The sequence below is a fragment of the Crocodylus porosus genome, unplaced genomic scaffold (genome assembly GCF_001723895.1).
Source record: "Crocodylus porosus isolate Cpor-Errol unplaced genomic scaffold, CroPor_comp1, whole genome shotgun sequence".
Taxonomy (NCBI): domain Eukaryota; kingdom Metazoa; phylum Chordata; order Crocodylia; family Crocodylidae; genus Crocodylus; species Crocodylus porosus.
In genome coordinates, this window is record NW_017728911.1 from 16,656,599 (window position 1) to 16,673,748 (window position 17,150).

Consider the following 17,150-nt stretch of genomic DNA (forward strand, 5'->3'; position numbering starts at 1 on the left):
ATACCATTAAACAAATAATTTTTCAATTAAGACAACATGAACATCATATATAGTATTTAAAACAGAGAATGCAGTTTTTATATACCACCTTTTAATTTAACCAGTTTTCAACAGCAACATACAGCAAGAGAAACAACATTCCTATTACAAAACTGTGAAATATACCCTTCTATCAAGTCCCTATAAGTACTGTCTTAAAACACACACAACTTCACAAGTCATCCCCCTCAAGATTAATTACTAGATAGTGCCATGTAAGATATTCTGTAAGCACAACAGGAAAAAAAAAATCACATTTGCTACTTTAAAACTAGTACGAGAATTTCTGTTTTTACTTCATGTTCAAGCCGCAGCTAACAAAGTCCTAAAGACTGGGTACATTTATAAGCATGATTATCCAGTGAAAACAGTGATACATTATTAAGTTTAACAAAAGCTTCTTTTTCTCATCTTTCTTGGTATTCAGTTAACATCTTCACCAAAAAAGTATGTCCTTTATGTTTTTGAATGTTGTGTTTACAAACACAGCTTTGTTTTACAAATGCAAAAATACAAAGCATTCATTAAAGTCATAAAATCACCAATTATCTCACCCCAAAATCATATAATAGAAACAAACCTGTCCCTTACAGTCATCAGTAAATAATGGATTGTGGCACTTACAAAGCCTTGGACTACCCCCCAATTTTCAGGTTGATACACTGAATAGAACTGAAAATATAAGAACAGCAATATGAGGGGTTGGGGAATATTTATATCAGCTATCTTTGGACAAACAGATAAGACAATCATAGAAGACTGAATATATATAATCTTCTTTTTGAGCTTTTATATATATCTATATAGATATATCAGATTTATCTATAGATACAGCTATCAGCCTAGATCAGAAATGGAGCAAACTACCATATTTGAAAGAAGAAGAAAACCTTTGGCAATCCCTCACAGTTGAGGATGATCATCTTCCATGACTGTCTTATTTGTGTGTCCAAAGATAGCCGATGAGGCCTATCTGGGATCAACAGACTTTACTGCATCTTGGACATGTGTTTGTGTGGGTTGGGTGGTGCTGGATTCTTGATTTGTTGTGTGTGATGGTGGCACTTAGGATGCCTCTTCATACCCTCTTATAATCTCCCAAAGAACTATAGGTACCCCGACTTTCTCGTCTGCCATGTCTTGGATGTTATATGTTCTAATTTATGATGTCACTAGTCAGGAGGGCTGTTATATATAGTTCTTTTTTTGTTTGTTTGTTTGTTTTGGGTTTTTGTGCCTCTATTAGGGGTCCTGGTATTATGGAGAAATGCCTTCTCAACTATCCACACACACTCACCACCATATATAGATTCACAATCTGTTTCAGATTAACACTGGTCTTTATCTTTATCTTTTATCACTCTATACAAACTTTCTTTACTTTTAGGCTGTCCTTTTCTATCCTTTTCCTTTAGGCTCATCAGTAATATCAACTTTGTAACTATCTATATAAATGTTGTTATGTAACCACTATCAATTTGGTTGAACTGAACTTAGTATTAGAAAACGAAGTCTCTTTCTATCTCGTTCATCTGTTGTTGTTTTTTTGTGCAGGCTTTTATCTTCAAACTCCACTGTATACTTTATTTTGTTGCTATATATGTCTACCTTTTATCCTGCGTGTGACTGAAGCCTTGAATCCTCTTGTTGGACAACCACGTGCCGTTTCCAAGCTTGAGAGAGTGGGTCAAAATTCACTCCCTTCTGTTCTTTGTTTACTTTCCAGGTCAGTAGCCAGACGCGTTCCACAGTTTGCCTCCTCGGGGATCCACCCCTCTTCCTCTAAGCGCCGCTCTCTCCAGCATTGTGAGAAGTCTTGAGGTAAGCTTCTTATCCCCTGGGGATCCTCTTTCTCCCTTTTTCTTTTAGCCCCTCTCTCCTTTTTGCTGAAGCTCCCATCTCCTCTCCTTGTTCCACTCTCAAAGCTTCCATCCTTATACAGCAACAGCTCCGGAAGCAGCATTCTCCGGCTTTTTTCGCCATGTCTGAGTTTACTCTTTCACAGTGTGCGACATGCTGCGTCTATAACCCCACTTTTCCATCTCCTGTGGTTGTTGTGAGGTTTCAAAGTATTGAGATCCTTGCAGCAGACTCCATCTATTTGGGGCGGTCCTGGATGACAGTCTCCCATGACTTGACATCAGTGTTGCATTTTTTTTTAAGTTGGTCTTGAAGACATCCCTGATGTGCTTTCTCTGCCGTTCTGTTGCGTTTATGAGTTGGCTGAGCTGGGAGAATAAAACTTGCTTCAGGAGTCTGGAGTCAGACATCCAGATGACATGTCCAGCCCAATGAAGTTGATGTCAGATGATCATCACTTCAATACTGGTGGTGTTTGCTTGCAGGAGGACGCTAATATTGGTGCATCTGTCTTCCCACTCTATTCAGAAGACGTTGGAAAAGTACCATCAATGCTTCCCGTGGAACAACTTTAGATGTCTGCTGTATTCTGTCCATGTGTCAGCTCTGTACAGCATGTTGGGGATCACAACTGCTTGATAAACCATGAGCTTGATTTCAGATCTCATGTTGCAATCTTCAAACACCCATTTTGTCAGGTGTCCAAAGGCTGCACTTGTACATTTGAGGTGATGTTGGATTTCTTCATTGATAATCAGCCTTGTGCAAGAGTTGGTTTCCAAGGTACAGGAAATACTCACCATTCTCCAGAGTCTCACCATGGATCTGGATTACTGGAGCTGAGGACTGTTCATTAGGAGCTTGTTAATGGAGGACCTTAGTCTTCCGAAATGTTAAGCATCGGTCTCATTTTCTCATATGCCTCGGTAAAGACGATTGCCTAAAGGTCTGCCTCTGACTAAACAAACAATGCATTATCATCAACATACTAGAGCTTGAAGATTGAGCTCTGGGTGGTCTTGGTTTTGGCTCAGTGTCAGCTGAGGTTAAACAGCTTACCATCCATTTGGTAGTTTAGCGTCCTGCTGGAAACTTGTTGGTGATCAGGTGTAGCATCACAGCAAGTAATATTGAGAAGAGTGTTGGAGCAATGATACAGCCTTAACTCCCATTTTAACCTCAAAAGTATCCATATTTTGGTGGGCAAAAAAAAAAATCCAAATTTTGGTGGGCATCCATACTTCAGAAGGATCCTCCCCAATGCTTTTCATCTGACAGTCGAAAACTTTCACGAGGTCAAAGAAGGCCATGTTGAGAGACTTCTCTGTTGTTCCTGGCATTTCTCCTGCAGCTGGTGAGCTGTGAAGATCATGTCAGTTGTACCTCTTGATGTCCTAAACCCACACTGAGATTCCAGGAGGAGCTCTTCACCAAGTGGAAAGAGATGGTTAATGAGGGATCTCACAATGATCTTTCCTGTGCTGGACAGCAAGCCAATCCCCCTCTGTACTTTCCAGTTGAATATGTCTCCCTTCTTGAAGATGGTCACAATCATGATGTCCCTGAGGTCATCTGGGATTTCTTCATAATTCCAGGTCCTTAAGATGAGGGAATGAAGCCATGATGTGAGCTCCTCTCCTCCCTGAAGATTTCAGCAAGGATTCCATCTACTCCAGATGCCCTGTCACCCTTCATCTGCTTGATGGCTTTACACACCTCAAAGGTTGGAGGGATTCCAAGTTCATCTCTGACTGGGTGTATCGTGGATATCAGCCAGATGTTGAATCTTCTTTGCCTTGTCTTCCCACAATCTGTTCTTTATATCACAGGTGCTCCTTTGGATCTCTGCTTTGCCTTGTTGGGGATTCAATGTCTTTTGGTTGGAGTTCGTGCTTGGCAAAATGACACCATAGGCCTTGCACTTGCAATTGATCAACTCTCGGATCTCCCGGTCATTCTCATCAAATCAGTCTTGTTGCTCCCTGGTAGAGAATCCAAGTATCTCATCACAGGTGCTGATGACAGTGGCCTTGAGGGTCAATGCTGCTGACACTTCCCCACTGATGTTGATTAGAATTCGCCAGTTTCTCATTGAGGCACTGGTGAAAGAGGTCTTGCTTGCTTGGGTCCTTGAGTCCTTCCACATTGATCTTCCAGGCCACAAAAATTATGGTGTGTCATCACTGGTATTTTTAACCACAATAAAATACTGTGGTTATCCAGTCAGAAAGAAATACAGAATATTGTATTAGATGGGCTACGTTTAGGGCATCTTTTCTAGTCCCCTCCACATGTGGGGTGAGCACAGCGGACCCTAAAGAGAGCTGCTCAGTCATAGTTACAGCTGCTGAATAGCACTCCTGTATAATCAAAGTGGTACATGACCTTCTTTTAATTTTTGTGCTAGTTCATACCACCTTTTGTGCCAATTCATGACTAGGAGCTTCCTGACTTTACAATCCTGCTCTCATCACTATTAGCTGATCACCAAAGGGCTTGAGGAATGTGCTGGAAAAACAGTTTTCATGCAAGACGCTTGTGCATAAGTACTTCTATCATGGAGAAGCTACTACACATCAGCTTCCACAACTCTCAACAGAACAGAACCTTGATCCAATGCCAAGGAGATCAAGACGACCAAGGATCTAATTCCGTTGCAGCCTTCATCCACCTTCACAGGCACTGAGATTCTAAAATCTTCTTCCACCAATGAGAACTTTTAAGTCTGTGGCTGGGAAGGCTTATTATAGTGGCAACCTGTACTTGCCATGTCACAGAACCATCAAAGGATATGTGGCTTTTCAGGAGGGAAACCATAGCTAATTGCTGTCCTCACCACATCCTGGAGGTGGTGCTGCTGCTTGGCCCATGACTACTTAGTTGTCAGAGGTACCCCTGCTTATCTCACAGCTAACCTTCTCTGAAGCTCATTCCACTATCTTCCACCTGTGGACGAATGGGGTAGCAGTACAGCTCTGTCCCACAGAGGTGAAGAATAACAGGGTGAAAATACAAGGTGAAGAATAACAGTGCTGATCTCTTGACTACATAGATCAACTGTGTCCTGAAAAACTGGATTTGATTTATATTATAGTTGAATGCTAAATTAGTCATATTAGTTGTAAAGTTACCCAGGCCCTTTAAAACCACCTATAGTATTTCATAGTGATTTACACTAACTAATTCCATATGTGGAAGGAAGCAGCTTTTTTTTGCTTTTCACTTGCATGCCATTTAAGCTGAGTGACTCCTTTTTTCCTTTATAAAAATGCATAAAATGGAGGAATTATCCAACCTTCACTATACACCTGAAGTGCTAATAAAATTAATTAGAAGCGTTAGTAAAAATGAGGCGTCTCAACGAATACATTACAGTCACTAAAAATATTTTTTGAAATTGAACTTGTAGATGCTGTGATTTCATGTCCATGAAAGTTTAAAACAAGAGTTGTTTCTTATTTTGAGAAAGATTATGAATACGTCAATAGCATTAACTACATCACCAGATCACAACTGCCATGCTGCGAAACCTAGGAAGTAGTTCAGGGCTTTTTAAACTGCTTGTTGACACTCCCACATAGGATTTTTCAGAATTTAAAGAAAACACCACAAAACAGCATCTTAAACTTAACTACACATTTAGGTAAACATGTTTTTCATCCTTCAGGTTGACATCTAATAATTACTGGAATATGAATGGTGTGTAAGTCGAGGTTTGAAGCCAAAATATTTACCCTTAAATTTCCACCTCAACTTACACATTGCATCAGTACTTCAGCCAGATTCCATGCTGGCACCCTGCTGCATTGGGAGGCAGCATGCTGGTATCTAGCAGCTTCCCTGGCACTGAATGAGGCCAGGCCAGACTCCTGCCTCCCCAACACCAGAGCCCAGCTGAGCACCCAAACCCTGCACCCATCGAGTCTGTCCTGGGCACACTGGCCCATGGCTCAGTGGCTGCCCCGCAGGTAGATGTTGTCCAGCAGGGTGGAGCCGCTACCCAGTGATGCTACTGCACGCAGCACCAGGGCACAGAGCAGCACCAGCAAGCAGCCCACCCCAGCAGCACCAGGGCACAGAGCAGCAGCAGTGAATGATATTTGCCGGGCAGCAGCCACTCGCAGCCCCCCATGCTGAGCTCTGGTCCACTGAATCCTAACTTTTTTGATCCAAAATATGAGGTTGACTTATACACCAAATTGACTTATACACTATAAATACGGTATCTTTTGTTCTGTCAACACTAGTGGACCCTTTATATTTTAATGCTGTATATTTTTTAGAAAAAAGAAACAATTACAATTTAGAGTTCAGTTCTCCCTGCAAATGTCCTATTTTTTTAGTCATGTATTATATAATTATAGGATCTGTTGGCAACCTCTCATCTAACCCGCAAGTACACTGCCATTCTTCAGCAATACCAGTTACTGCTCCCCTAAGGTTTGTGGTGAAACATACCCAAAAGGGAATAGCAGAATACTTGTTTTGTACGCTATCTATATTTAAAACTCATGTCTAAAGATGGTTTCTTGCCAATCAGCTACTGGAAAAATAATTAAAGTTTATAAAGGCTACCAACGCTTTCCTGAATACAGATACCAGGGGACAAACTAGCTACTCAAGTTTACACACATCTTTTGGCTTAAAACTAACCCACAGCAAAAATTAAACACCTAAGCCTAGCAAGATCTGTGGGTTTGCACTAATTTAAGAGTCTTTGCATTTATGAACTAATATACAAAAGATATCTGTGAAATCATAAAAGCTGGTGATCCATACTGTATACTATATATGTTTATTAAGAAGAGAACTTTAATGAGGAAATGAAATACAGGGTCATTAACTGTTAAAGTGAAAAAATATTTGTGTTATTGGATTCTATAGTTTCAGCTAAAGATTAGCTTGCATCCTCTAAAACAAGAGCTCTCATACATGTTCACATAACATCTGAAAGACAAATGACTAAATAGCATATTTAACTGGAGCGCTAGAATAAAATACAAGAGAAATACCTCCTAAACCTTCTTCAAGAAACAAAATGGAAACCTCAGTAAAAGCTTTACAACGTAAGCTGTGTTAATCAGCGCGCTGAACTAGTCATAAATGTACTTACAGCATGCAAGGATGTAGAATATATATTTTTTAATAAAACACATGAAAAGTGCCAAGTCCTTAGATTGAAAGCAATTTTCAAATTAAACTGCTTGCTTGTTCTCAGTTCATTTCACTATGATCATTCTCCCATTTTAAACCAACATTCTAGTCCTTTTCTTTAAGGACTAAAAGTACCACCAGTCACTTTCTGGAAAAAATATCAGCATTGCTTGGATTACAACAAATAAACTTTTATGAAGTACAGATCACAAGCCTTTCAGACATATTTCTCTCCCTAAACCCTGGAAAAAAGATCAAAAACCACCTCAGCGTCTTGTAACTCTTTAAAATATAACATGCCAAAACAAAAGCATGTAGCAGAATCCTAGCCCTTATTTCTGTGTTAAAAAAAAAATCACCCTAGGAGGCCTATTTTAAAGGTGCAACTTTGGTTCCCAGATCTTTATTTTCCAAAACTCACAGAGACAACATCATGAAAGTCTTTACAAATTAAGCCTCAAAGGGGTTTGGGGCTTAGAAGTGCCTGCATCTGTTTGCACGGCTCCTACATTCTCTCTCCCACACAAGTTATTTACTGGGAACAATAATAAATTTGTAACACTGCTGCTTGAGGAGTATATGAGGGTCTACCAATAGCTAGAACCTGATACATTAACTTTTTTAAGGTCAATATTTTACAAACTGGTGCAGCAACTGAGTTTTCCTTAATAGTATTTTTTTTTAATACTTATACAAACTAGGAGGACTTGCTGAATGCAATCATATACTAAAGGCAGATATTGAGAATGAAGCCAAGAAGCTCTTGTAAACTGACATGATATACAGACTTTCAAAAGCAGGGCAACTGAAAAGCCAGATTTTCAATATATGGCCACCAGCAATGAGCAAGTGCCACAGAATTTGTTATTTGGTGAACCATTTAACCTACTATGCAGAACTAGTTGGTCCAGTAAGCTTTATGACTCCCCAGAACAGGGGTCAGCAACCCACCACACATGACAGAGCATGGCGCAAGGTCATTTTGCCTGGAATGCCACAGCTTGCCTGGACTTGGGGCAGCTGCTGCTAGTCATGGACCCCAGGCTGCTCACAGCAGGTGGCAGAGAGACTGCAAGCCCTGATGCAAGCTGCCCAGGCTCCATTGCAGGCAGCAGCTGCCCAGAGCCCAGGCCAGATGCAGCAGGCAGCCAGGACGCTGCAACCAATGCACCAGTGTCCAGAGCCCCGGTCCAGCTCCACAGTGGTAGCAGCAGCTGCACATGCGCCTTAGACCATGCAGCAGCGAAGTGGCCTGCAGCCTCACAGCCTGAGCCCCTTCCCAGCCAGGTGCTCCAAGCTGCGCATGCAGCCACTACCGGCAACGAGCCAGGCCACGTCTCCAGACCCAGTCCAGCTACTTGCAGGCTAAGCGTGGACAAAATGGCCAATCCAGCCAGCAACCAGACTCCTTTTCCCAGCCGCCGTTGCCCGCATGGCTTGTGCCCGTCTCCATGGAGTTCCCAGCCACACCTGCACTGGAAAACTCAGGTTGGGGTTGCCATGGAAACCAGCCTCATCCTCACTGGAAGCAGGCAGGGCAGAGCAACACAGGAGGTTACTCCAGAGCAGCTGGGAACTTGCAACAAGGGCAACTTGCTCTGAAGCCAAGACAGAGCTGTGCTCTGTAGCCTGCGTACTCTGGGCAGGGGCATGCAAGCACGAGATCCTTACAACGGTGACAGCCTGGTCTGGAGCCAGGGCAGAACCACAATCCTCTGTGTGCCCCTAGCCAGAGCATACAGGCTACAGATCGTGGCTCTACTCTGGCTCCAGAACAAGCTGTCCCCATCCCAAATTCCCAGCGGCTCTGGAGCAGCCCCTTGCACTGCTGCCGTGTGTGCAGGCTGGATCCAGTTGGCCAGGGACTCCATTTCCCAGCCAGCCTCACTTGCATGGCTTGTGCCAATCTCCATGGCAACCCCAATCTGAGCTTTCCCACACAGGTGTGGCTGGGGTCTCCATGGAGACTGGCACAAGCCATGCGCACAGAAGTGACTGGGAAATGGAGTCTCTGACCAACTGGATCTGGCCTGCAGGCTGGACTTTGCCTATTCCTGCTCTAAGCTGCCTCCTGCCGGCAGACCAGGCTATTTGCACAGCCCAGCCCCACCCTCCTGCTCTTCCTGTACAAGAAGGTTATGCGACTACTCCATGGGTTCCCTTCCAGGGGTGCCCTGCACTCTCTGCCTTGCAGCTCCCATGCCTGGCACTGTCATTCCCTCCCTTCCCAGTGTGTTGCCCCATGCATTTGGGGCTGGGGGGGGAGGGAGGGGGGATTGCATTCATTTGAATGGTGGTACTGGATTGTAAATCTGTACTCTGTGAGGGAGAAGTGGCTGCAAACTTCTCTCCCTCCCCCATGCTGTTTGTTTTGTGTGTGCTCTGCCCCTTTGCTCAGTGGATGCCTTGCAACTGGGGGAAGGGGAGGCACTGGAAGACTGCTACAGCTGCTGCCTGGAGAAGTCCTCCGGGAGGGACAGCTGGCCCCTGGAGAAGCTCCCTCTCCATCCCATTTCATAAGGTGATGATCCAGCCAGATCCCAGGCACTGGGGTCTGGAGCCCCAGTCCAACTCAGTGCTGGCAGCAACTGCACACATGCTTCAGTGAACATGGCCCTAGAAGTAGTTTGTCACATAATATGAAGTAGTCCCCAACACTTAAAATACAATTTCAACAGGAATTTACACTGGCCAGTCTCACCAGGCCTGAATCTTCAAAAGCCACTAGTTATAGTTAGCCAGAGTTTCACAAAATGGTATTCTTTCAGGTTCATGTAAAACAATGTTCTACATGACCACAGACCAATTCCCCACAAGAGATTTTCAACTTCATATAAAATGGGCTAGCAACTCTTTCCATTTTACCTCAGAACACAAGCTGGAACTTTCTGGTTCTTTAACTTTTGAAAAATAGCTTAACTGGCCCAACTCCACCAATCTGAACAGTCTTCTGGGGGCGTCTTAACTGGCCCACTCTGCCAATACTCTGTCTTCAGACTTAGCCAGAAAGTAAACCAATGATTGTCAACTCTCTCATCATCCTAATTCAAGAAAGATCATGGTATTACTGTCCCCAGCTTAATATCACTAAGTCTTCCAGATACTGCAAGTCAGGTTAAAACTAACTGGGATTGTTTTCAGGCCCTTGGGCCACACTTTCAACACAGAATTACTAGACAAGTTAAGAGTGTGCACTTAAGGGAGGAAAGAGGCAAGATGGGATGCACCCAGAGTTATTACCAGGTTCTCCAAAAGGTTTGTAAACCAGGGCTGAGTTTGGGGGTCCTCAGACCCAAAGTCAAACAGTTTTTCTTGCTTCCATCTTTAATGAAGTTTTACACAGTCCTCTAAACAACCATTAGTCCTAAATAAGCAACATTCAATCTAAGGTTTGGATTCATATACAGCCTTAGGTATTTGGTATATAACACATGCATTCATTTTACCTGCCTTCAAACAGCTAAGGAAAACCAAATGGGAATACAGTATATTGGTGTTTCTAATCAACAAAAAAAAAAATACAGATAAAATTCCTCAAATATATTCCATCACACCTTCATTTTATTTATGTAATGAAGAGGAGGACTGTCACAGCCTACCATACTTAGCATTGTAAAAATGACATTTATCTATTTAGGATCATTCCTCATATCCTAGAGTTCAAAAAATATAGGTACTAGAGGCTTGCTGCACCAGACATATGCTTTCAAAACGAGCAGGACAACTGATTCTCCTCGAGAACTGAAGTTCTGTTAAAAAAGACTGTGTCTTTAAAAACTGACAGCATTTGTAACCTTACATGTACAGGTTACACCTGGTCTCGCTGTACTTTATTCCTCAAACTTGACTCCTAGGATTGAAGGAGACAGAACTGACTTGCACAATTGTCAACGGTTTTCCTCTGTAAGGTGTGATAGTACCTAACCTATTTATCCCCGTGTCATTTTGGTGCCCTGGGATATTGTCCCGAGCTCTACAAAGAACTGATTTAACCCCCTAGATGAACTTTCACAGCCTGGATAATACCATACCTTCCTACATTGTTTTAATAATTTAGTAAATCTCACCGTTTGGTATTTAATAGGTCTGCTAGCGCATAAATGTCACTGCAACCAATCTGAACACAGGCTGAAATGGAAAACCACTGAAATTAGCATGAGGCTTTCTACGAACTTCAGTGAATTTTGGATAAGGACTGTAAATACATGGCTTATCCCAACACATTCCCTCAAAACCCCTGCGGACTCTAACATGAAGAAACGAGTGACTGAGTACATGTGCTAGAAGTATAGATCTTTGCAGAGATGCATTAAAGTGTTCTCAAGCATATAGATCTGGTGGGGGTAAGATATGTACATGTCCAAGATCTATGCACCAATTTTGCATTTTTATTTTTCTACATGAAAAATGCACACTATTTCACAACAACTCATCTTAAAGCAAGTATACAGGAAACAAAACAACATTTTGATTATTAGATGTTAAATTAAGCTTAGAAAAAAAATTCAATTTTCTCTCTACTTTGTTTTCTAAAAGACGTACTTAATTTCAATTTTTTGACCAATACTTTAACCAAAACAGTACTATCAAACTAACTGAATAAAAGAAACAAAGCACCAAGCTATATAGTGACAAATCAGAGACTTGCTATTTAGAAGTGCTAAGGTGACAAGTTCTTTAGAGGCCCCTCTTGATATAGCTTAAACATATCATTAATATGGTCATACTGTTTTTTTTAAACAAAAAGAAGATACCGTGAAACATTTTAAATTGGCCATGCATGAAACTCAAAGGTGGTTGCCTAGTAGACACTGGTCTATAAAAAAAACAAAACAAACAAACAAAAACCACTTGTATTAGGAATGACAGCAATACTTGAAAACTAGTGCAAAAAGACAGTTATCTATTTACTATGATTTCCCCCTAAAGGGGGCAGGGAGTCCTTACCACACATACATTTACAGCCCACACATATATTCATAGCACCCGGCCAAATGCATAAGCATCCAAATTGATAACGTTTATTTTACTGTTGTCATTATCACAGAAAGGTTTGACATTATAACCTTGAATTTAAGTATAAAAAGCCCTTCCAATGTAAATAATTAGGCTGTTTTCATCGGAAGCAGAAACAGAAAAGGAAAAAATAGGAGTCAGGGGTGGTGCTTGCTCCCACTCTCATTCATGGTCTCTCTCTCAGATTATTTTTCAGAAGACAATATCTTCTTTTAACAGGAGGCAGTAATAACAGAGTATTTTGCAATTTAACTCTGTGACTATTTTATATCAGGCTATTTTTTCAACATATATATTTCTACCCCTATTTTGACCAAGTTATTTGACACTATCAGCAACTTACATGACTTGCTGTCATAAGATGCCATGATGTATCAGATTAATTCACTTATTCCATCTGCAGCTTTCATTCACAACTGATGAGTCTGTAGAAAGTAAAATCTTCCTCCACATATCCCCAAAAATCCCACACACAAAACACATAAACCACCAAACAATTTAAATCTCATATTCTGGAGTATATTAATTTACAATTAATGAAAGCATAACATACATACATTACCTCTAGTACCTCCCTGCCAAACTACAGCTTTCAAACATAGTATTCTAGGTGATATTTTATGTAGTTCAGTTGCACATGTACTGCAATACCCAATAACAGAAATACAGAAGAATTAAATCAAAGCATGTTGATCCTAACAATGTGCACCCTGCCCTCTCCTTTGCCCAGAAAAGTCAAAACATGGAAAACAAAAAGCATTCAGCCATCCTTGAAAGTTGTTCAGCACCAAAAGCAACTTATCTCCTGAGCATTCCTTTCCTACCCACCTCCTAATTTAGATTTTGCAGAATCAGTTTTGAAAAAAATCTTAATAAGCACTTTGAAGACAGGCAGGAAACTATACTGGGTTTTCACCTAATGAACACCAGTATGTTGATTCAGAAGAAACAGTTTCACCAATCTTTTAGTTTAACTAGAAATGAAAAAGTGTTTCATACACAGGCAATAACAAACACCATTCTAGTTCAGTGCCTTCTCTTTAATATACTTGCAAAAACATTTAAAAAAGAAAATACTGAATACATTGTCAAAGTATGGCTTAATTTCAAGTACTGTGACAGAATGAGAGTCAGACAAGATGAAAAGGTACATCTCCGACTCTATGGAGTAAAGTTGATGCGAGTAAGCTTCTCGGAGGGGGGGGAAATATGTCTACACTTCTCTTTTCACAAAACAATGATAGAAACAGAGTTACTTTACAATCTGAAACACAGTATTTCTTGCTACTGTATAGCCTTAAGGAATAAACACCTAAGGTAATTACTTTCCTTTCGTGTTTCTTTTAAAATGTTCCTTAGGAGTAAGAGAAACAATTAATGTTCAAACACTATTTGCTCTGCAAACTACAGAATGCTCTTGAAAGTAAACCAAGATCACAACAGTGAATTAAACCTGGACATCAGAAATTAAATACTTCTACTATTTCTACTTTGTCCATCATCTCACCACGGTCTCTCCGTGATACCTAACAGTGTTCCAGAACAGAGCTAATACAGGAGTTCATCACCTCTGACTGATGCGGGGAGTAATCCCCCTAGGTGTAGCTTAAGGTCATTGTAACAGTATACAAAGCACACAATTTATATAACAGATTGTCTTACAGTGAGGAATTGAGAATACACTACCCAAAAGATCCCCGAAACTAGGAACATTGTGAATTAAAACATATCTGGTTATATAAATTATAATTCTTACACAGCTCTGGTGTAAGTTATGGTTTACTATGTAATATCTCATTATCCTTCTCATGGGAAGTGGCTTCTGTAGAGGTTGTAGCCTGTGTGACAGCTGCAATGCACTGCCTCATGAATACTATCTATGTGATGATACTGTGTATCAGAAGAGATTAAACTTCCCAACAAAGAAATTCAACCAACCATTAACACTGTTTCCCTGAAAGAAGGGAAGACTACCTTTCTGGCTAAATTTTTTGGCATTTTCTCATTTTTAAGGGGAAAAATCATTGCATAAAAGGTAGGCAATAAAAATAAATTTTAAAAAGGTTGAACGGTATATTTAAGGTCTCCACTAGCCACCAAATGCTCATTGTTTGACACAGAGTTTTTTTACTTGTCCAGGAAACACAAGCTAGAAAAATGACCTCAAACTGTACATAATGCAAACCCTACATCATTTTGTATCCCTCAACATTAAATGAAGTCAGTCATCATCCAGTTTCCATAACAAGTTATATCAGCTATAAATTAGATAGTCTCCAATTGATCCAATATAACTTTTCCCTGAAAACTTTGCATCTCGTTAAAAAATAACAGAAGAAAGGTCTAAGAGACTTGTGTGAAGTTTGTAGAAAAGATTAAGAGGGTACACCAAATTACTATAATACTATTACAAAAATTAAAATGTTATAACATGCAAGAATCCAGCCAAATATTTCATACACATTTTACAAACATTCTTATTTTCCCCTTTACACTCTAGATTATGTTTATTTTTCATATTGCATTAATTAAAAAAAACTCATTAAAAAAAAATCACGTAATATTTCCAACAAATTTAAAACAAGCGTTCTACTCTTTAGAATGTTGCCTTGTTTAGTATATAACACAGGTAGCATTACTGTCTAAATACAAAGAAATATTTTAGTGATATTACAAAAGTGCTCTACAACGTTACTTTTCATTAAGTTAAAAATAAAAACAATTCTTTTAAGCCAATTGAGCCAATTTCTTTTATTCTTACAAGATAAACAATCCAGTGAGAAATACTTTAGTATGGTTTCTAGTTAAGTATTATTTCTTTAAAAAATTGTTCTTTCCAAAGACTATAGAATATGAAGAGCCTTAAGAAGCTGAATTTATAGCTCATATTATAGGTTTGTCTCAAATTCTCTGAAAAAAAATACAATCTTGGGCAGATACTAGCTCAGTGAAGAACAAAAAGCAACAGGAGACGACGAAATGAAATTCACATATTTATATTAACATAGCTGTCGGTTTTTAAAGTTGCATTGACAAAATGTGAATGAAGGAGAATCATACTTCCCGAAGCTCAAAGGATTATAGAATACAAGGGAATGGTAATTTCCTATATCAAAATAAGCTCCAAAGGGAACACAGTAGTATTATCTTTCTCCTTATAGTAGTATTATCTTTCTCCTTAATTATTGTTTTAAAAAAAATGTACGACACTTATGTGTGGGTATGTATCTAAATTAGCCTTTTAACTCTTTTCTTGACAATTTTCTTTTAGAGGCTAATCTGAACGACTGATTATCAAGAATTAAGAAAGCACAAAAAAGCTACATACTGTAGAATTAGAAAAATATGAAAGACTCTTTCACTGGTCAAAGTCCTATTAAATGAACATAATGATGCGTGTCCTAGAGTTCAGACTTACACATCTGGAACACAACACATGTATATAAAATTATTTTTATCACTAATTTGTCAACATCTCTTATTATTCTTACTTTAAGCACAAGTTATCTACCACATTATTTATCCTATGATTGATAAGCTTTAACTATGAATGTTTAAAATAAATTCACATTGATTAAGATTTATTTCATTATTTGATATTTAAATGGTCTGCCTTTTGGCACAGGGACAAAGTAATGCCTATTAAAATTGTATGCTTAAAGACAAAGTTGTTCAATTTTAACAAAAATAAAGAGCAAAAAAGTATACATTCTGAACCCAAGCCAGAGAAACCCAATTTGTATGTCAGTACTGTGAGAAATACTCAATGTTTCACTGTACTGAGCTGTACATCTTAGGCCACAAAGGGTGCAGTCCATAGCTGAGTTATTCTAAAAAAAGTCTTAAGTAAATCAAAATAAAGCGTCTTCAATGGTTTTGATTATTTAATTTGAAAAGGTGCCCTATCATCCGACTGGCATATTTACTGTACAAACATTAAGCTTAAAAAACAAATAAACACAAAAAACACACAAATCCGCTGACTTGAACTTTGAATGTTTCAACTGTATCTTACCTGATCCACCAAACTGACTGCTTCCTAATGTAGTTGGTCTGGTTTTCCCACTATTAACAGGTGGGGAAAACATCTGTAAAACAAGAGATATGCTTAAGTTAACTTCAAAACTACATCTATTACTATGAACTGCATGCTAAAAAAGGTTTCATAAGGCAACTCACTATACATTTCTAACAAAAAAAGAAAGCACTGTGTAGAACATGCACAGAGAATCACGTTCCAAAGTTATTTTGCAGTTTTATTAATGCCACTAAACTTGACTGCACAGGAAACAAAGCAACCGTAACAAGTCAAGTGATACAACTATTTATTAAAAACAGTTATGCATTAGAAATATTTTCTATGATTCTATATTATTCAAAAGATATCACTTGCTAATTTATAAGATTAAAGTCACTAGATGACTTGAACCAGGAGACCGTTCTAAAGAGCCACTAGTTTGGTTCGGTTCTTAAAAGGAGTCTTGCAAAAGCAAAAAGGTCTAAACAAAAGCATCACCCAGAAAAAGCTTTGCCTGTAACTTCCCCTCCACGACTGCAAGGTAAAGTAAGAGCGGAGTTCCTTGTAGCTTTCAGACATCATCCCGTTACCATTTTTCAAGCCAAACAGCCCCCTCCCCAGCACGCGGAAACTATCCGCAGCGCCCGCCCGCTGCACACAAGTCATCATGACATGATGCCATCTCTGGGCCAGCCTGAACCAGCTGCCCCGACCGCGATTCAGAGCATAAAATCTGGAAGCCTTGGACATTGCATCAACGTTCAGGGGTCCAGCGTGGCTGAGCCGGACCCAACCAAGCCCGGCCCGCTGCGGCTGCCCCTACTTCTCGGATCGCTTTACCGTGGAGAAGCCATAAGAAGACTTCGAAGAATATCCTACCGCACTGAAGTCCAGCAGGTCGCTCAGCTCCTTGTCGGTGCCTATCGCGGCCATCCTCTGCTGCTGGGAATTCATCTTCCTCCGCTTCCCCAAGTCCTAAGACACGGGAGAGACGCGCGCACTTTACCGCGGGGCTGCAGCCTGCGCCCGCACCGCGGCCCCGAACAAAGGCGGGGGCTGGGGG

The 17,150-nt window shown here is 40.2% G+C and overlaps 1 protein-coding gene across 11 annotated transcripts in view; it reads right to left on the bottom strand.

The window, feature by feature from the left end:
* TCF12 (transcription factor 12) overlaps positions 1 to 17,126 on the bottom strand; it is a 310,429-nt gene extending 293,303 nt beyond the window's left edge. For 3 of the 11 annotated variants that reach the window (XM_019533499.1, XM_019533494.1, XM_019533493.1), the window contains exons 1-2: positions 16,928 to 17,125; positions 16,085 to 16,157 (exon numbers count right to left, since the gene is read on the bottom strand). In XM_019533499.1, coding sequence (XP_019389044.1) covers positions 16,085 to 16,157; positions 16,928 to 17,041 — 187 coding nt within the window. In that variant the 5' untranslated portion in view covers positions 17,042 to 17,125. Of the gene's footprint in view, positions 1 to 16,084; positions 16,158 to 16,927 lie in introns of all 11 variants that reach the window. The other 8 variants (XM_019533507.1, XM_019533503.1, XM_019533502.1 and 5 more) reach the window with 5 other exon arrangements.
* Between the last annotated feature and the right edge of the window lie 24 nt (positions 17,127 to 17,150).